We start from the raw sequence: 21,182 nt of genomic DNA, 5'->3' as shown, positions 1-21,182 counted from the left end.
TCACCAAAATTCAATCCATACAATAAATAACCTCCTTATAATCACAGTTTATACCAATCACATTATTATTTGTAAAAAAGATAGAGACTCTACAAAACTTGGATCCGTTTAGATTGCTCTGACATTGCACAGAAGGAAATGAATGTTTAGAGAGAAGGGATTTGCTGCTGGCAACACTACCAGTCAGTGCAAGATCAATCCAGAAGCTACTATGTGTGACCTTCAGTCCTGGGCCAGCAAATTTTGCAGCCCTGAGTTCTCAGGTGCACTACTCACTGGATAAGGCTCGGCATCCTTTGCACATTCAAATTCAGGAGGCACTGACACAGCCAGATTCTCCTCTACCCATCTTGATGTGTCCTTGATGTGACCCTGGGAGCCTTGTATACATATGGTCTGGGTGTACACTAGTAGGGTCTCTGAGGTCCCAGGTGTCCCTACCAGAGGAAAGGTAAGACTTGAGAGACGAGGTAGAAGGAAAATTGGGACCGAAGAAGATGACAAGAAAGTCCCTCAAGTGATCTGTACTCTGGTGCTAGCTCTTTCCCCTGGGGCAAGAGCTCAGTGAGGTGGCCGGGATCACCAGTGACAGCCCTGAGAAGCACAGCAGCTGTTGAGCTGTGCTCCTTGTTGAATGGGACAGAGGTACAGCCTTTGTGTGGCATGTGGGACATTCAGCTCGGAAGAAGTGGCCCCCGGTTACTTCTCCCTTCATTCAGTGACACCTAGATGGGAGCCTGCCATCTTCAGTCCCTGACAAAAGCTACATCCTCAGCCCCAGTCGTTACAAATATCTATCAGAACATCTTGGATTTCTATAAAATATTTTGTGACGGTCAATATTTGAGAGAATGCTGGCTTGTTGACAGACATTTTAAAGTGTATAAAGGGGGAAATCATCCTCTTCCTGGAATCAGTGTCCTTACACGCCATGATATTATTTGTTCGACTCAGATCAAGGAGTACGTGAAAGTATCCAGTGACCACAAAGGTCAAGTAATCTTGGCAAATGATACTGTGCGCAGTCCCCCGAGACCTTCGTTTCACAGCCTCTGTCTGGAAGAGCTATGCCTTCTGCCTGTTATTTCTGTTTTCCCTGTCTAGTTCTTCATATGTATCTGTGGGATGCTCTGCTTTTGGAAACAACTGTACATAGATGGCTCTGTTGAGATGCTTTCCATAAGCGAAGCAGTTCCTGATTGTCAGGGCTGGCCTATTTACGCTGCAAGCAGAGGCGTTGGGAGCTTAGACCCTCCTACGGGTGTTAAGCCCCAGCCTCGCCTTTTGCTTCATTTTGATAAGTCTTCCCAGTTTCTTCCGCCCACTCCATCTCCCTTTTTGGTTTCTCAGACTGTGAGGTTTAGTGGCTTCCCTAGAACTGGAGATTGTCCAAGTCTAACACTACCATGGCTTTTTCCCCTAGGACAGAAATAGGAAAATCAGTCTTGAGGTGGACAGTGCCTACCTTCCTCGAAATCTTTTTGTGTGGTATTCTCTCTCTCTCTCTCTCTCTCTCTCTCTCTCTCTCTCTCTCTCTCTCTTCTCTGAGAACCACCATCTGAGCTCCTGTTGTTTCTTCGGATATTCCCTGGGGCTTAGGTTCCTAGTTCCTGGCCTACTGGCCTCTCCCAGGCTACCCTTTCCCACAGTGGTGTCCAGAGCATGGAGAGTTCTTAGAGATTCTAGTACAGAGCTTCTGATACCCACACCCAGGCCTGGAGAGAAACCTAGAAACTCATTCACTCATTGTTCTCTTTTTGTAGTGAGCCCTAATCCACCCTCATTGCCTGTCCCAAATGTTGAGAGTAATGAAAATAGTCAATAAGGTGCACTCTTCACTGAGTCACATGCTTAGAAAAGAGATCCATGTCAAACACATAGAAACCAACAAAACCCATATCCAATATGGTATGGACATATGCATATATTTATATTCCATGTATATGTGATTCATATGCCTATATTTATATAAAGATAACATTTATAAGCATATACAAGGAAATACTTTATAAACAGACACATAAAGCACACACACACATACACACACAGACATACACACACAGAGACATACACACACATACACACAGACAACACACACACACAAACACACTAAAATGATAAACATTCATCAAGATAGTGAGCAAGAATGACAAACAAAATTCAAGACACTGGACAAGCAGCAGATGGGAATTGACAATGGGGGTGTGCTTTAACACCTTGGATCAGAAAAGATCCCCGGGATGAGGAGGTATCTGAGCATAGCCAAGAGGATACATACAGAGCCTCGAGGCCCTCGGGTGGGAAAGTGCTCTGAGTATTTGCATTCAGAACAAGGCCTGACTCTGCTGGAAGTGTGAAGGGGTTCACCTGTTCTGAGTGGTGAACAGGGGCTGGGGCCCCAAGGCCTGGCAGCCACAGCAGGACTTAGAATTTGCACAAAGTCTGGTCTTCCCTCTTTCCTTAAACAAAAAGTTGGGGCTCAGAGGAAGAAAGGCTTAGGCTGGCTTCTGGAGAGCGACTTCAGTCACAAAATTTTGTTACTAGTCTTTTATTCCAATCCTAAGAACCTAGAACAATTGCTGTATTTGTAGAGCTGAACTTCACAGCAACCAAGTGCTTTTGCTGTTCCTCTGGGGTCAATTAGCAGAGTGGAGCGGTGAGGCATGGTGGATCCGGGCCTTCAGGTTGACTTGCCCGGAGGCCTCAGCACCTGCTGCCTCCGCTGGTTTTTTTGCCCACCAGTCCCCACAGGAACCGCCACAGAAATGTCCATTCCTATCCAGCCAACCAGGCTGGCAAGCAGCCAGCCCCACTGTTTTCTGACTTCTCAGAAACGTGTACCTGTACCCCAAACTGCATCCCTCTCCAGTCGCCAGTGCTGCACACATCAAGAACCTCATGGATCACTCTGCCCGCCCCAGGCAGTAGCTCTGTGGCACTGACAAAGGTTCTTTTTGGTTTCTGGGCAGAAATGGGGATCCCAGGCACTCCCCTCTCGGTTCTTTCAACTCAATTCTCACCAGCTAGCCCTCCCGCCTCGCCCCCACACAGCCACAGGTGGCAAGGAGTTCCCCTGCCCAGATCTGACAGCCCGCCCAGGCAGGCGACCCAGTGCCCACCGCGGGGTGCGCGCCCCGCCCAGGTGCGCTCGGCCAGCGGGGGCGCGCGGGGAGGCGGGCGCTGGGGAGCGGCGCGCGGGCGCGGGGCGGCGCCGCGGTGGGCGCGGCTGAGCCAGCACGGCGGGGGCGCGGCGCACCTTGCTCCCCGCGCCCCGGCCGGCCGCGTCGGTACCTCCCCGCGCCCCCGCCCGACCGGACGCCTCCGATCGTTTCCGTCCTCTCTCGGCACGGCCGCTGTCCTCGCCAGGCCCGCGTGGGAGGACGATGGGTCAGCGCGGAAAAAGTGAATGAGGACGGCGACGCCGCCAGCCAGCGCCTCACTCGGCCGGCAGAGCCCCGCGCACAGCCCGCCGGCTCCATGGACGCGCCGCGCGCACTGGCGGCCAAGCCCCCCAGTGGGTAAGCGGGTGCTGCTGAAGGGCGGGCACGGGTCTCCGTGAGGTGCTGAGGACTTGGGGCGCCAGGGTCGTTGCACCGGTAACCGTGGCAGGCCTGACCCGGGAGCACTTTCCGCGGGCGGTGCTGGTGTGTGTGTGTGTGTGTGTGTGTGTGTGTGTGTGTGTGTGTGTGTATGTCCGTGTCCGGGGCGGTGGGGGGGGGGGGAGGTCCCTCCGTGCAGAACCTCAACTTGGAGCTACCTCCTGTCCTTTGCCATGGTGGCCGCTGCAAGTCGAGGGGACAACAGAACTCCGGGCCTCGGACTCCAGCATGCCCATCTGGTCCTGTGTGTGGGTTCCTCCAGCTACCCCCTGGCAGGCCCTGTGGCCGACTTGCTCCCTGCCTCATGACAGAAGGGCATGCACTTGGACTGGTGAAGCCCATGTGGCCAGGCGATCTTGGGAGGTGTGTGTGGAAGGGACTTTATGAACACTGTTCTTCCTGCTGGGGCCTCCCTTCGCTGTATCGGGACTCGAAAAGGTGAAGACACCTTCATCTGACCGGGAAAGCAGAGCTGTCACCCCTGTCTTATAGTATCCTCTAGTGCCCCAACCTTTTTAGTTTCTTTTTGCTGTTCCCACACCTTGTCGGCAGAGATTTCCTGTCACATTGAGGATTTTACTTGCGGACAGAGAAACTTGCCTAACACGGGTCAGGGTCAAACAATCTTGCCCTTTAATCCCTCCCCAGAATTGTGCCCATCCGTGTCCATCCCTGTCTGAACAGTTGGCAAAACCTTTGTGGACTAGGTAGATTTTAGAGAGTGCCATGGGACCGACCTTTGACCTCTGCTCTCTGGAGCAAATTTGTCATGAGTGTAGCGAATGGAATGAGGTGGGCTGGGCCTGCACCTGCTCCGGGAATGGCCCGCTTTCCACTTGAGCAACTGGGTTTTCCGAGGCAGCATTGGGGACAACAAATCTCTTTTCTTTTGCAGTTATGTCCCATGACTCACCCTGTCCTTTGCCCATAGATGTTGCTGCCCAAGTGTTTATAAAACACTTCTAAAGCAGCTTTTTATTATTTCTTAAAATCTCCCCTGGAGGTTTCCAAAGAGTAAGCTACATTAGTAACTCATAACTCAAGCCAAGGAATGTTAAAAAAAAAATAAAGACTTTAACCCCACTACACTTAGGTGTGGTTATATAATCCATTTGAATAAATAGATTCTCCTTAAAGAAAATAAATACGGGAATACTTTTTTCTCGGTCACTGGAAAGCCCAAAGTGACCCGGGGGTTGTAAACAGAATTGCTTTTAAATGCATGGCTTTTCTAGATTATTTCGTAAGTCAATTAAAGGGAATTGACTTATTTTTTATCACGTTTTCATATAAATAAATATTCAGGGACTATTTAGGGGGCCTGCAAAATTTCCTAGAGTCTCTGAAGAAACCAGTGAAGGAGTCTGGTAATAGTGAAACCACCTTCTTCAGCTAACCCAGGTCTGCCTTCCTCACCGCTAGTCACAAAGGAAAACCAACGACTTGCACCATAGGTGTGCTAGCAGAGTTTAGGAGGCTTGATGCCCCTGTACCCCCAGCATATATTGCCTGCTTCAACCTCTTTGTCCAAGACATGTAAACCTATTTTTGTAACGTCTATTATTCCCACTTGTCACTTGTTTATACTTTGAGTAAAAAAAAAACAAAGAATAAATATGCTTTTATTTTTCAACAAAAATTACAGGTTCAGTGTTAACTATTTGGTGTTCAGAGTATCTTTTGAATTCGAAGAAGCAAATGGCACTTGAGTTTCGGATATTTTATACTGTTTAGTTGTATTGCTTGCTTCTCACAAAGGATTGTGACATTGTTGGGCTTCACAGTGTTATCGGTGGCAATTAGGTTTACTTGGCTTGTCTTTGAAATTACTGTTTTCTTTATCTCTTGAGAATAGTCGGTGTTTGCAGTGTGCCCGAGTCAAGTTTGTTTTCTATCTGATACCAAAGAGGCTAGTTATAAAATTAAACTTTGTGTAAACTATCATTTCCCCATGTGACAGCAGTCAACTGGTGGGATGAGTTTGTTATTATTGATTAAAAACTCAGTCATCCTTGTGCTGTAGAGCCTGGTTGCAGTGGGCAAGATGTTGAATGTTATAAAGCGTGGAATAGTGAAGGCACAGATGGGCTGGTGAATGTAAAATCATCTCCTAAGAGTGTTATCTTTGTTAAGAACACAGATGCAAATTTTACTTGGATTGAAATCATATTTTTCTGAGTAGTACCATTAAAGCAGCGACTGTGATGAGTGTCTGTCTGGGGAAGGCCTTCTTTTAGGAGATTGTGTGTAGACTGGATGTGTGGCTTAGGTAATTTCAGAGCTCATTTTTAAATTTGTGTGTTTCTGTCTCTCTCTCTGTGTGTCTCTGTGTGTGTGTCTCTGTGTGTGTGTGTGTGTATCTGTATGTGTGTGCACATGCGTGTGTGCATGCATTGGTATGTGTGACTGGCTGCACACAGTCTGTGGCACATATGTGGAGACTAGAAGACAACCTGGAAGTCAGTTCTCACCTCAGGTTTTGACTAGTCACAACTGATAGCTGGTGGAATAGTTTAGAATACAGATTTAGGCAAGTCGCCTTTTGGTGAAGTTTTAAAATATAGTCAAGCCCATATTTAATGTATCTTAGTGTATCTGTTTGAGTATAAGGGATCCATCTTAGAAGTTGGTGGTTATAGAACTTGAGACAGAATTCTGTACTGAACATTATGTGAATAAGGGAGAGACTGTTCGGCATTTGGCGGGATGGTGGATACTGAGGCTTTTTTCTATTGAGAATGTGCATAATTGTGTGGAATTGGAAAGTATACATTAACATGAACTTTCAAAGCTGGGTACACCTGAGCAAAGGCTGAGTCACTAATACAAATCAGTGGACTTCACAAGGATGAAGCTTTGCTCACTTGTATATGTATATTTATTTTAATAGACTTATTAGAACAAGAAATAATTTGAAAAAATAAGTGGGTGTCTTGTTGTTGTTGCTTTGGGATATAAAATCTTTCTATGTAGCCCAGACTGGCCTTGAACTTGTGATCTTCCTGCCTCAGACCTCTAGGATGACAGGCATGTATCACAAAGCCCCGCTGAAAGTAGGAAATGTGAGACCCTCTTATCGGTCAGCAGCCAACACAGTATCACAAAAGAGTGCCTATCCCTTTTGATGGGAATATGACCAGCCATACTCACGTTTTGTTCCAAACCATAAGTGTTCTGATCATAAGGAAATGGTAAGTATATATCATAAGACATTTAGATTTGCTTTTGGATGATGTGTTGGAGAGTGTCTAGATCCTTAAGAAGGAGAGAATAAGGATTATCTGTTACAAAACTTCAACACTAAACGAGCTACATTCTTAAAGATATTACTCTGAGCTCTTCTTTATTCCATCAACCCACTTAAATAATGTTAAATTTCTGGGTGTGGAGATTACTCCTAGGGATTTTACTTTTTGAAGTGTCAAATAATCGCAAGTCATTTCTCTTGTGTCTGAATAGCTGTGTTCAGATGATGGCTGTGAACGGCCGTGAACATTGCTTCAAAGATATTTGCAAGCTGTTGAATGATTCCTGTCTCTGGGATTTTAGAATGCAGGCCGTCCTTTGGTTTTTCGTTCTCATGATCTTCCATGCATGGGCATATTAGATTATTATTGGGTGGCACTGTGGCCTGGAAATATAACAATCCCCATTTATGCAGGCTTGAATTCTGTGGCCTCTTTAATTTGCGACTTGCAAAAATGAGGTCATGACTTGTGTGTACCCAATTATATATCTGTAATTATTAAGAAAACAGTGATTATAGGATGTATCTGTATCCCATAATCACTGTCTTAAGATACTAGGCCTTTTGAACTTTGTGATTGGGTTTACAATTATATTTGCTTTTGCAACTCATCAAAAGTTTTAAAAGCTGATCAGAAATATTTACTGTCAAATCACATTTGAAATACACAAATATTTATATAAGTGGGTTGTCCATTTCAGCCTTTACCCTTCCCGTGATCAGTGTGTGTGTGCTGCCTTCCTTCTGTCCTTCCACTGTATGGTTAAAGGGCCTCTTGATGGGTTTCCTTTTGCCTTCCCTGCTTCCACTGTTCTATATTTTCAACTTTTCTCTTGCTAGGGGGACATTATGTATGCTTGACAAGGTGTCAGTTGCCTTTTATAAAGCTAAGAATGCTGGTTCCTTTCAAGACTTGTCCCTGTCACTCCAGACCCTTCAAGAGTGTGTGTGCTCCCCATAGGCCAGCCCCAGGACCTTTCCCATGGTTCTCAGCAAGTCGCTTTATAAGATAACCTTTTCCCTCAACCAACAGCACCCTGTGGTGATTTAGGATTTTAAATTCATCTGCCTAGTCCCCCCTCAACAGGAGGTAAATTGCTCCTGGCTAGGACTGTGTCTTCCAGAGGCCAAGTCCAATTAAAATAAATTCCTTAGCCAAACATATTTCTATTAAAAAAATGAAGAAGCTTTAAGATCAACTGTCAAAATATATTTTACTTAGGCTCATTTGATGAGATGCATTCCCAGGTCACAGGTGCTTTCACATGAATGTGCTTGTAGATCCAGTTGCCACCCACATAAAACCAAGTGACACATTTTATAGACTGCGGCTGAAGCTGGGCACGGTGGTACAGCCTGCAGTATCAGCTACTTGAGAAACTGAGGTTGGAGGATCCCAAGTTCTAAGCCAGTCTGAGCTACAGACTGAGTCCAGTGTTTTCTTGGGTTCCAGAGTGAGTTCAAGGCCAGCCTGGGCAACTTAGACTCTTCCTTGAAGTGAAAAGGAAGGGTGGAAATGTGGCCTGAGATGATCACTTAGGATTCTTACTCAGTGATTTAACTCCCCACCCCGACCCTCCAGAACCTAAAACCAATCAAACAAACAAACCAACCCGGCACACAACAACGACAAAAGTCTACTTTGAATTGATTTAGAGAACACAATTTTAAAGGGATAAACCTTTATCCCTTTGAAATTTTCCAACTGTAAATCACTGAACTCAGGAGTCCTACCTCTCTGTCTTACCTCATTCCCAACATTGTTCCTACCCAGTCTGTGATGTTCTTGAAACCAGTGAAGGGGCCATTGTTCTAGGGAAAGCCCCATATTGCTCCAGACAAAAGGCAGCAAGAGTACCCATTCCCTTTTCTGCATTAAGAGAAGATGGGGTTAGTGGGTACCATTGAGGTGACCAGAGCTTTTGCTTCTTACTTCTATTCTCCTGTGGGAAACAGAGAGAAGACTGGAATGAGATTTGGATGCTGGTGGTATGTATACCTTTGATAACATGGTCTGCAGCCCTCCTGACACGGCTCTGTATGAACTGTTTGAGAGAGTGACTGCACTCCAGCAAGGCTGCCTTGTGTGAGGCGCCAGTGCACCTGAATGACAGAGTTCTTCACCTGTCCTTCTTCCAGTTCATTCTAAATGCTACTCTGTGTGGCTTGGAAGCCTAAGGAAACTGGTCAGGTTTCTGACTGTGGTTTCTCACTCTCTGGTGACCACTGCAGCATCTTCCCTATAACTCTGCCACTGTTGCATTCTTTCCCCATCACCTGGCCTTGGAAGCCTTGTCTTCTATCCTAGGATGGTTCCTGGCAGGCATTAGGCCATGTGGGCTTTCCATCCAAGGCCTCCAGTGACTTTACAAAAGTTAGTTCCCTGGCATTTCCTATCGCATCTCCACACTTTCCCCTATCAGAGCCCTTGTAGGAACTGTGATTTTAGTTTGCTAAAATCTCTTTCCTACTGAAGTCAGAGCTCCCCAGAGGTAAACACCCTCCTCTGTGTTAGTGTCATCTGCCTGTAGCACAGGAGACAGCTGTCATCCAGTAAACCAGCTCCCCTTACCATTTGTGGCTGGGTCAGATAGCCTTAGAACTCAAAGGGGCCTAGTGTTTTATGATTCAGTGATCCAGAATGTGCTGGATGCCTCTCTCTCTCTCTCTCTCTCTCTCTCTCTCTCTCTCTCTCTCTCTCTCTCTCTGAAAAAAACTAACATTTTATTAAATTTTCGCATACCTTTGCTTCTGCCAGACTGTGTGTGAACAGACAGATCAGCTGGCATTGAAGGTTCTCTGCTCTGAAGAAGCTTGCCAGCCATGTGTCCCCTGTTCTTCAGTGACTTGAGAGGTGTCAAATGCCTTATTGAGGAACATGGAGCAATGGTGGCTTTGGGACAATGTGTTCTTTTTTAACTGACTTTCCAGTGGGTTGGGCCGGGGTTGTGGTCCCAGCTTATCACAAAGCTCCTTCCCTGCCTTGCTGCTTTGTCATGGCCAATATGTGGCTTCCCCATGTTCTAGCAGGACACAGGAGAATCACCTGCCCTTTCCTTTGTGACACAAGTTGTACATGTGTCCTCTTATACATGTGGTCTTGGCCCAACTCCCATCATACAGTCATTAAGGGGAGACATGACATAGTGGGTCACAGTCCCTGACCATGGTCAATGAGGAATAGGAGGAGCTTGACACGTTAGACTGATGGGGGCAGGTGATCTTAATGCCCATGTGACTCTTCTGCTTCCTAGTAGGGGCCTCAGAAATCAACTGTCAGGAGGAGTAGTGATAGTTTCTAGACTGTGCTGGGAAATCTATCCTTATTTTGCTCAGCTTATAATTGGCGGGAAGTGGGTCTGAGCTCCACTGACTGGTTATGTGTTAGCCCAGTTCAGGCCTCTTGCAGATGGTGCTTCTGATTCTAGTCTCCACATCAGTCCTGGGTGTGGAAAAAATGCAGACCCTTCACCCTGCCATCTCTCCAGGACCTTACAGACCCAGAGCACAGGAGTTCCCTGTCCATCCCCAGGAGGAACTGACATTTAGACAGTCACCAAAAGGACAGAAGCAATCAGGCCTTTCTGGCTGTCAGATGCCAGAGCACTGGCATGCTTTAACTTTTATGATTCTCATCTCCCTTATTCCTGTCATACCAACTTCTCCTCCTCCTGCTCCTCCTCCACTTCCTCCCCTTCCTCCTCTTTTTCTTCTTCCTCCTCCTCCTCCCTCCCTCCCTCCCTCCTTCCCTCCTTCCCTCTCTTCCTCTCTTTCTCTCTCTCTTTTTGAGAGAGGGTTTCTCTGTGTAATAGTTCTGGCTGTCCTGGAACTAGCTCTTGTACACCCATCTGACCACAAACTCACAGAGATCTGCCTGCCTCTGGCTCCCGAGTGCTGGGATTAAAGGCGTGCTCCACCACTGCCTAACTCCAACTTCTTTTTGTTCGTGCTGTGCAGCAGTCTAAAACTGAGCAGATTGGAAAGGGAACTCCTTAGCAACAGCCATAGGCTAGCTGTGTCTGGGAAAGTTGGAGAGCCTCTTGCCTTGCTCCTGGCAGATGGCAGGATGAGCAAAGAGTACCTGTTCTTCTGTGATCAGGATTGTCTACGAAGTTCATTATCCTCAATGCTGTGAGTGGCTGGAAGAGCCAGAGAACTGAAACTGAGTCGTACCCAGTGACTGATTTAGCAGTTTTGAGTACATAATCTGAGCAATTTACATTCTTAAATATCTTCCTCAATCAATCCTTGCAGGGTCTCCCGAAACCTAATAGTTTGGGAGTTGTTTAAGAATAGGCTTGAGTGGGAGTGATAATTTGGAGAGGTGAAGATTTTCGTCCAGGTGACTAGAGCCTTAATAATTAGGAACAAAACTCACTAATATTCATTAAACAAGCAGTTAGCTTGGAAAAGTCTAGTGTGTTGTAGGCAGAATCTAGACATTGACCACAGCAAATAGTTCCTTGTCAAGGTCCCCATATCTCCGATCACCCATCTTCTTGCCTATAGTTTTGGGTTGACTCAGCTTTAAGGTAGAAGTAAAACCTTGTCCATCCTACTCAGTGCCCATGTCACTTATTATGTTGCAGTGGTCATTTATGCTCTAACAGCATTGTTTGTGTGGAGAATGAATTAGAGGTCTCTTTTGTCCCTTACCATATCGCATGGCATCTTTTCAAGAGTGTTATTTGGGCTATAGAAAACTCAGTGTTTCTCATGCTACACCAGCCCTCTGCATTCCTATCCTTAGCTACTTCTGAGATGTTTTTGACTGCTGTTCATGGAGTGATTCAGTTTCAAAGAAAATGCTCCAAATGAAGATCATATGCAAATTTCACAACATCAAGAACCATAATGAGAGGCTGGAGTGATGGCTCCCTGGGTAATGTGCTCGCTATGTAGACAATGGGAACCTGAGTTCACAATTCCCAGTGCCCAAGTAAAAGCTGGGTGTGCTGGCATGACTCTGTAAACTACAGTGTTGGGCACTGAGACAGGCTGATCCCTGGGGGTTGATGCTCTGTCAGTCTAGCAGCTAGATTTAAACTGAAATATTGAGTTGAGGGTTCAGTGAGACACCGTAAACCAAGTAAGAAGGTGGGAAGTGGCAGAGGGGGGCACCTCACATGGATCGTTGGCTTCTACACACACAGACTGGCACTCACACAGATGACAGTATTTCCCCACACATCTACACACACACACACACACGCACACACACGTGCACACATACATGCACACACACACATGAGATGGGGCAATGAAGTCTAGTTTGTAAAGTAGAGTAATTTGATTTGAAAGCAACACTTCAATTTGAGAAATTTTCTTATTATTTTTCAGTTTACCTAGAATTTTACAATTTTGAAATGATAGTTTTTTGTTTTGAGAGGGAAACAGAAGTGTTCACAGGCTGTCATTTAGGTGTTACCATATTGACGATGTGTTGAGTCTTTGCATGCTCTGTGAGGCTTGACTCTTCAGGCTAGCCCCAATCAGAAAGACAATAGTGATTTTCTCCTGCCCTGTAACTTCCCGGCCTGGCATGTGGCCCCCTACTCCTCATCCCTTGGTTACACTGCTGCACCATCTGGAAACACAGAACTGAGGTTTTAAAGTCCCCTCTGCTGGGGCCTCTTCTGCTTCCTGCAGGATGATATGATATCTGTGGTGTGCTATAGCTTCTCAGCAGCCTTTGCTAAAGAAGCAGTCTACCGTAGGCATCCATATGAAGCCTCTTGAAATCTGTCACCTGGTGGATGCATCTGTCCTGCTGCATTTCCAGGAAGCACACTGCCTGAGACTCTTCGATGGGACTTAAGATTTTGAAAGAAGTATGCATGTGTGTCAGGACAGGACCTCACTCAGAAGTTGGTGGATGCAGTCGCAACATGACTGAATTAATATAAGTTGGGCCCAGTCTCTTCCTCCCATCTAGCAAGTGCTTCTGCCTTGAGCCTGGCTAATGAATTAATAAACATGAAAAGCCTTCCTTTGTACTGATGTGACTTGGTTTTCTGCATCTTGTGCTGATACATTTGATAGAGGTACAGAATTCTGCTTTGTTCCGTAAATGTACTTCCTTCAATGTAGAAGTTTGGAGAACCTAACCTTGTAAATTAAATTTGCTAGTTGTGTTTTCTTGTGTATAACTTTAGGTAACCTTCAGTGAGAGCTGGGTGATTCCTAATGGTCCCTTTGTTGTTGGTAAGTGGGTTTCACTGACAAAGTGTACTTGACACTTATTAAGACTTCTAAGGGCTGGTGTCCTGCATGGACATGCTAGATAGGGAAGGATAGTGTGTGGCTTTTTGGTGTGGCTCTTACTGGGTTGTGCCTGGAATTGTGTACATTCCTACAGTTCCCTGGTTCTCATTTTTATTAGTCAGTTTCTTATTAATGTGACAATTACCTAAGATAATTAACTTATCAGGAGGAAAGATTTCTTGTGGCTATGGTTTTCAGTGGCTTTAGTTCGTGGTCTTTTGCTTCTGTTGCCTTTGGACCAGTGGCAGTACATCATAGTATGGCATGCAGTAGAGGAAGCTACTCAGATTATGTTGGTTGGGAAGCAGAGACCAAAAGGGCAGGGTTGCCAGTGATACAACTTTCTCCATCTAGGCTCATCTCCTTAAGGTATGCTATGCCTCAGTAGCACCAAGTTCAAGACCAAGCAATTAAAATACCATACTTTGAGACTCTCCATATCCAAACGTTACATTGCCTACTAAGAGACACAAAAGTGGAAAACCATGCCCTCTTCATGGCTAATGCATTTGGCACCAAGCGTGAGTTGTTTTTGTGTTGAATCCCCTTTTCAGATTACATGCTTAGCTTCGTGCGGGTCTGTGCACATGAAACATCCCTCATCCTATCTTTTTAAGCAGAATTGTTCTTTGTGGTGATATTGGATCAATGAGCACAAGCAGAACCCTTGTTTCTGTGTTAACAAGTTGCTATAGACAGACAGGCGAAGAAGGAAGGGTGTACCCCTTACTCTGTTTTAACTCTTGGCCTGTGGACACTCTTCTCCTTAGACAGGACATCTGAGCAACAACCTCGGAGGAAAATTGTATGTTTGAGATGTTTTCTTGGCGCTGATTTTTCAAAACTATGTAGGTTTCTTACGGCAGTGATGTCCAATTTAACATGGAGCTTAGTGGGAAGTAATCGATTGTTTGCCTTTAAAGGAGTTAGCCTTCACAATAAACTCCTGTGCCCTGAGGGAAGGGCAATACACTCATTTGCATAACATTTTTATCTACAAAAGACAGTGTTTCTGTGTGAAAAAATTATTGGCTTGAAAACATCTGTTTTTTTGTTTATTTGCTTTAAAAATGTCTAAGTGTTATATGATTTTTCTGAAAGATTTTCCCAACCAATCCCTCTTTCTTTTGTTAGTGATGGAAGAGATAAAGCCTTGCTCTGTGTGTACTTTCTGGCATTGGGAGGGTGGGGGATGTTGCTGCAGGACTGTGGCTGTGGTTTGCAGTTCTGGTCTCTTTCATGCTGAGCATGTCGAACTGCAGAGCTTGTGGGCTGGAAAAGTAAGCTCTTCCAAACCATCTTCTGCCTCTGAGACGTGTGCAACTTGAACCAATTGGCTAGTTTCCTTGGCACCAGGTCCTCTTGATTATTTTGGAATTACATAGATTATAGGATTTTTTTTAAAGTTTTAAATTTTTATTTATTATTATTAGTGTACATGTGCGCACATGTGTGCAGGTGTGTGTGTGTGTGTGTGTGTGTGTGCGCGCGCGTGCGTGCGCACTACAGTGCATGTGGAAGTAAGAAGATGATTTTCCAGAGTTGTTTCTTTTTTGTCTACTATGAGACTGGGCACTCAAACGTAGGCCATCAGGTTTATGTGGTAAGTGCTTTATCCCTGAGCCATCTTGCTGGCCCCGGGTTGTAGAATTCATGAGATAATTTGACAAGGAGTAAAAGGATCTCGTGGAGTGCCTGCCATATGGTGGTTCCTTATTTTTTCTCTGTTGTTCTTTTCTACCAGCAAGCCATCAGGCCAAACAAAGGAACAGACTCTAGGCACTAATACAGCACACTGTCCCTGAACATGTCTGTAAGGAGACATCCTCTACAGCTCCCATTGTTTGCACACAGGGGAGGCAGAGCCAATGCTACTGTCATAGGAAACCGAAAACTAGAATAGCGCTCAAATGGGTCTGCTACATTAACACAGGGAAACAGCAGTAGGAATGCGATCGAGATCATATCTTGTGTTCACAAATTGCTCTTGTGCAGATGTTATGCACACAGCATTGTACATGGGTCAGGTGGGCTGAGCTACTGGGGAAGTATTGGGATGGACAGGACAGGAAAGACTCATGGTTGATGGAGAAACTCTACAGACCCGTTTGTCTCTCTTGAAGAGTTTTGTTATCATTTTTGAGTGTGGGCTGCACCTCTTATCAGCTTGGTCACCCTGGCTGGGGACTCAGTGCTGTGCTCCCAAACAGAAGTGTCTGCTCCATGTTTCTTTGACTTCTCTTCTCCTAGCTGTTGTTTATTCCGTGAAGATGAGGCCAGGTCTCGTCTGGGATGAAGCGATGCCTGCCCTTAACAAGTCGTATGTCATCCTCTATCCAATTAGAATGAGTTTGAAAGAGCATCTCTGAGGTTGGTGTTTGTGTACTGTCCGCATTAGTGTTCTGAAAAGAAGCACCAAGAATCAGGATGGTTTACCTAGACATCAGTGTGCGAGTATGAGGTAAAATGCCGCACATGAGTGTAGGTGTTTCCAGAGGATGTTTGCATGTGCCTCTCTGGGAGTTGGACCAGTAATTAAGCTAACCTGTGAACAATATATCTATATCTGTTCTTGTCACATGGAACATCCAAGAGTCATCAATAAGTTGCCCTTTCCTTTTTCTTTCTAAGGTTCCACGGTCCAGATGGGGCAGGATGCCCTCTCCCACCAGGGATGGTGCTACCTTGGTATAGATAGAACAGTGATTTGATTGTATGGTTTAGATAGTGAACTTTTCCTTTCTTGTTCAATTAGATTTGATGTCCTCAGACTTTATACAGGGTAACAAGCATTTATCCATATCTTTGCCCTCTGCCAATGAATATCAGAGCATGACTCTGAAGTTATAGTGTTTTGCATTAACTCTGTAAGGAGGCTTAGAAAAGCATCAGTCTACTATAGTATTTTAACCATTCTATTTTATAAAGTGTAGGTTATATGCCAGTGATAGAAGCAATAGCTCGTTTTGAAAATGTAGGTCTGTGAATGGTATGTGTTATCATAGTTTTAGCATTACATCGGAACCATTGAACTAGTGATTTTATATGTGCCAAAACCTGGTTCCCCTGCTGCCTTTCAGGTGTCTGTGTCAACTCTAATAATCGTGCTTGGTGCAGTATGTGATGCCCCCTTTAAAAATAGATGCAAACTGGCAGTAGAAATTGATCATCAAGAGGTATAATGAGTCCACATTAGGGCCGTATATATAGTTTGAAAGCATGATTATCAATACATTTCTGATACTTTAGGAGGAGAAATGCCTTTATCAATTTATATAGTGTAGTGTTAGGAGTGGTGGGCTGCAGTCCGGCTCCCGGCTAGCTTTACCCGAAATAATCACACGGAAACTGTATTCATTTAAACACTGCCTGGCCCATTATAGCTAGCCTCTTCTTGGCTAACTCTCACATCTTGCTTTAACCCATATCTAATAATCTGTGTATCACCACGGGGTCATGGCTTACTGGGAAGATTCTAACCCACGTCCATCTTGGGCCAGAGCTTCATGGCGTCTGCCTGACTCTGATTCTTTCTCCCAGCATTCTGTTCTGTCTACTCTGCCTATCTAAGCTGCTGTCTTATCAAAGGCCAAGGCAGTCTCTTTATTTGATGAATGAAAGTAACACATAGACAGAAGACCCACCTACATCAATATAGCAGTAGAATGTAGCTATGACTTGAAAGTATCTTCCAATCATTGTAGGCTGAAAATTTAAAATTATCAAATTCTAATCTTAGTGGAGAGGTATCTGGGAGGTAATGGGAATTTAAGATCATGGGGGAGATGACTGAATGCTTGCATCAGTGGCTTTTCAGAAAAGGTAGCAAGATCCAGTTAGCCTACAAGCTTTGCTTTATTGCACAATAAAGCAGGACACAACTGTATCAGATGCTAAGCAAATGTGGGTGCCATGCTCTGGACTACTCCATCTCCAGGATCATGGTGTTAGGGAATCTCTATTCTTTGTAAATTTCCTAATCTGTGGCATTTGGTTACTACAATAACCTTGTCTGAGAGCAAAGCTTCTTCTCAGGGTTAAGCACTAGGAAGGACACTCCTGCTTTCTTTGCTGGTTTATTCCAAACTTCCTCTGCAAAGAGTGAGGTCAGGTGCTTAGCACAAGGCACAGTTAATGTCCTCAGAGAGAACATAGGAATGGAGAGGAATATTAGTGAGGGGAGGTTGAGGCAGTTAAGAGCAGGTGGAGGCAATCAAAGGCAAGGCCTGGCTGTTGTTCCTAAGAAATGATGCCTCTGTGGAGCTAGGAGGGGTGTTAGAGCTTGTAAGGGTTTGAGCTGGAGCTCAAAAATTGGATAAAGTACAGCTAGGGGGATTGCAGAAGGGTTGTCACTGGCATGAATAGCAAGCACAGGGCAGATGAAAGCGTGGGCTATAGTCACCATCGTGAGTGCATAGGTCGGTCGTGTGCTGCAGAGACCGTGACTTGGATGTCTGCATCGAGAATGCATTGTGGAGTGTCAGCAGGAGGGTGATGCAGAGCATCGCTTTATCTTGATGAGCTGGGAATCAGGCCAGCATTTTGAGTACAACAGGAGAGTAATGGACAAAGGATGTTCTTAGAATATTTCATGATTCCAGAGAGAGAGAGAGTGGGGAGAATAAAGGTGGAGGTTAGCTGGGTCGTGGTGACAATGTCTTGATCCTGCTGTCTCATTAATAATAGGGTTGGTATCCTGAAGTGGCCCTAGTCTGATGAGTCATGGTGGTAGGGTGTTACCCTGTTCCACAGTCATGGTAGAGGGAGTGTAATTGGGAGGGGTAAAACCTTAACGCTGGTGGTGTTGGTGTCTTGGGCAGATCACAAAATGGGAACTGGGCAGAAGCACAGGCTCTGAAAAGCTTCATTCATTTCACTGTGCTGGGAATAAGTGTGTTGTATTCTGACCACAGGATTAATGTTCATCAGATGTGACAATCAGCAGGTGCCTCTATTTCCTTGAGGATTGATAAACTTTGTTATTGGCCATGGGGTCAGAGACAGCTGCTCCAGGGGATAGCAGAAGTATGGTGGGGGTATATGATGTACAACGTCTTTGTATGTGTTCTCACCTTTACCCCTCACACACACCTTGTGGGGTAGGTTCTAATCCTATATTAAAATTGAGGACTGCAGAACACAGAGAGTTAATGCTCATGACCAAGGATAGCTAACTTGATACATTCGCCTATTAATTATGTTGATGTAATCTCTTGCCCTGCTCAGATGTTCATGGATAACGTGCTGGGGGCCCTGAGGAAAGTCCAGAGTCGGAGGTGAAAGCAGGAGATGAGGGAAGAGCAGTGACAGCTCACTCAAGTCCTTGGAAGGCAGATGACCTGGGAGGAAGGCTGGGTCTAATTAGGCAGTGCCTGGTCCTTGTGTGGTTGTCTTGGAGTTTATCTGTTTATTCTTTCATTCCTCCGAGAAGGTATCTAACCTGTTTACCTACTGCTACTGCAGCACACAGTAAATGGTCTTTGAGGGGCTCTGTTATGTAAGTTTGTGGCCTTAGGAAAGAGCAGAATAAGACAACATGCTCTTCAGCAGTGCCTGCCTCTAGCTGTCTTTTCTTGGCCACACCCTTTGTACCATAAGGCACTCTATTCAGGTGGTTCTTCCTGACTACAGGAACTCTGACTGTGGTGGGGAGAGTCTTGGAGGGGGTCTTTAGGGATAAGTGTAGGGAGTCTGAAATGACAGAAATGAGTCATGTGGTGACAGGCTCAGGGACATAGACCAAGGAATGTGAGTGTGCACTGTTTATTCTAGTACACTGTGCAGCCTGCTCTCTGAGAAATAGGATGTCTGAAACTTAAATCAAGCGTGAACACACATGCAAATAAAGCCAGCAAGAATGGAAGCTAGTGGGCTTCCGCGCAGACATGCGCAGAGTCACTCACCGTTGGTCTGTGAGGTAAGCATGGTTTTGAGAGCGAATGACTGCTCCAAGACGTTCAGGACCTCGTGGAGACACCCAGGCGCACCATGAGGTTAAGCTGTTTCCTTGAGAAGGATACATACATCTTTGGTCTTCTAGACCCGGAGCAGGCCACCTGGATCACTGGGTGCTTTTCTTGGATTTTGTCACTCATCCATCTCAATAGATCTGTATGCAGGACCATTATACTCCCCATTTTGGAGCTGAACATACTGACTCAGACTGAGCACTAGTTTAGGGTAACTTGGAAACAGTCCCATGCTCTGGCCCTGGGTAGCATTTGTGCTGCTAATGCTATCTGTCCTCTGAAGAGGATCATCAGCCTCCACTGACCCAGGGCCATAGGGCCCATCCTTATGTGCAATGCTTGGGGAAGCCACAGGTTTGTACCCCTGAAACCAATGCTGGCGTGCCGGGATTCATCAGTCCTGCAGGGATTTTAAGCTTATGACTTTGGGAAGAAATAGGAACAGACAGAAAAAGATGAGTAAAATCTAGATTACTTTGATCCCTGATGATTATTCTTTTGGGTTCCACAGCAAAGTCACACAAAATATCTTTTTAAAAATTTTCTTGACTTTTAAAAGTGTTTTTGTATACAATACATTTTGATCACGTTTTCCTCTCCCCCAGGCTTTGTGCCTACTTCCCCTAAGCCGTGCCGGGATTTCATCTGGCTTGAACTTATGCAGGTCTTATACATGCCGTCTCAGTCTCTCTGGGGTCATATGTGCATCAGCATTCTGGGGGCTGGAAAATATTGTGTCCTCGGAGAATGTAATGCTTTCTTAACAGAAAACCTTATACCATTATACCTTCTAGGAAGCCAGGTAGTGAGGACTGTGAGAAGTGTGCTCTGTGTGTGTGTGTGTGTGTGTGTGTGTGTGTGTGTGTGTGTACGCATTTGTAAGTGCGCAGACCTCTCACAGGACTCAGCACTCTTAAGATACTGGGAAATGCAGTAATGTAGCCGAGCTGTAGTTAAGGTTGTATTGACTGGTCTTTGAGGGGCTATATTATATCAGCTTGTGGCCTTAGGAAAGAGCAGAATAAGACACCATGCTCTTCAGCAGTGCCTGCCTCTAGCTGTATTTTCTTGGCCACACCCTTTGTACCATAAGGGAGTCTATTCAGGTGATTCTTCCCCACTACAGGAACTCTGACTGTGCTGGGGAGAGTCTTGGAGAGGGGTCTTTAGGGGTAAGTGTAGGAGATCTGAAATGACAGAAATGAATCATTATGCTGGGTTGAGTTGACTGGACTGGAGCAGGAGAGTCTACCGGATTCTACACAACCAATCCATGCCAAGCTTGCTTATAGGTGTGGATTGTCTGGGGTCTTGACTACTGTGCAGGATGCTCTCTGTCCTAGTTAATTGGGTCATTACTGTTACTACGGGGGTCTATTTAGTGGTACTTGATACATTGCACTTGACTTTCATGAAGCTCATGACTCTTCAGAAAGGCATTTCATTCTCTACTTTCCAGATGGAGAATGGCCAATGTACTGACTAATGACAGCAAAGGAGGCCAGCCATTATGATTCACATCTGTATTTTTACAGCACTGGGAAGGCTGAGGCGGAAGGGCTGAGTTCAAGGCCAGACTGTCCTACATTGTGAGTTTCCAGGACAGTCTGGATTACAGAGGAAGATCCCACCTCCAAACTAATAGGCATCAAATAAAGCAAGACTGATGAAGTAATCACCTTGCTGAGCTACCTGCCTTTGTGCTGGGTTGTGGAGCTCCTTGGGGCTGGCTCTGGGGAGGTAACCTGTATGTGTCAATGGCTGCTACTTGCTGTGATGAAATCACATCTAATCACAAAGGAAAGTGACTGTGTTTGAGACTACAGACAGTAGTGATCCATTATTTCGTAGCTGTGCCCTAGAACTGTGCAGCTGGCAGCAGGAACAGCTTTTCTAAATGCGACGCAAGCTCCCATATTGTAGCCGCTACATGTAGTCACTCATATAAAATATCTAGGAGATGGCTCCATCTTTGCTAACTTTCAGCGGGAGGTCTTGCCATGTGGTCATCGTTCTCCATATGCTTCGATGTCCTCACACCTGGTACCTGACACCTGCAGATGAAGAAATGACGTGGGGCAATGAAAGAAGAAGCTGTAAGGC

The 21,182-nt window shown here is 45.5% G+C and overlaps 1 protein-coding gene across 8 annotated transcripts in view; it reads left to right on the top strand.

Annotated features, from left to right (window-relative positions):
* Nucleotides 1-3,272: 3,272 nt before the first annotated feature.
* The window catches only part of Cobl (cordon-bleu WH2 repeat protein), a 228,956-nt gene continuing 211,046 nt past the window's right edge, over nt 3,273-21,182 (top strand). For 2 of the 8 annotated variants that reach the window (XM_087909188.1, XM_085692224.2), the window contains exon 1: nt 3,273-3,518. In XM_087909188.1, the coding sequence (XP_087765314.1) occupies nt 3,478-3,518 (41 nt within the window). In that variant the 5' untranslated portion in view covers nt 3,273-3,477. The remainder of the gene's footprint in view (nt 3,519-21,182) is intronic. The other 6 variants (XM_087909189.1, XM_087909190.1, XM_087909192.1 and 3 more) reach the window with 4 other exon arrangements.

The sequence above is a fragment of the Myodes glareolus genome, chromosome 8 (genome assembly GCF_982192425.1).
Source record: "Myodes glareolus chromosome 8, mMyoGla1.1, whole genome shotgun sequence".
Taxonomy (NCBI): domain Eukaryota; kingdom Metazoa; phylum Chordata; class Mammalia; order Rodentia; family Cricetidae; genus Myodes; species Myodes glareolus.
The sequence above is the reverse complement of the archived record's forward strand: the minus strand, read 5'-3'. Positions and strand labels throughout refer to the sequence as shown.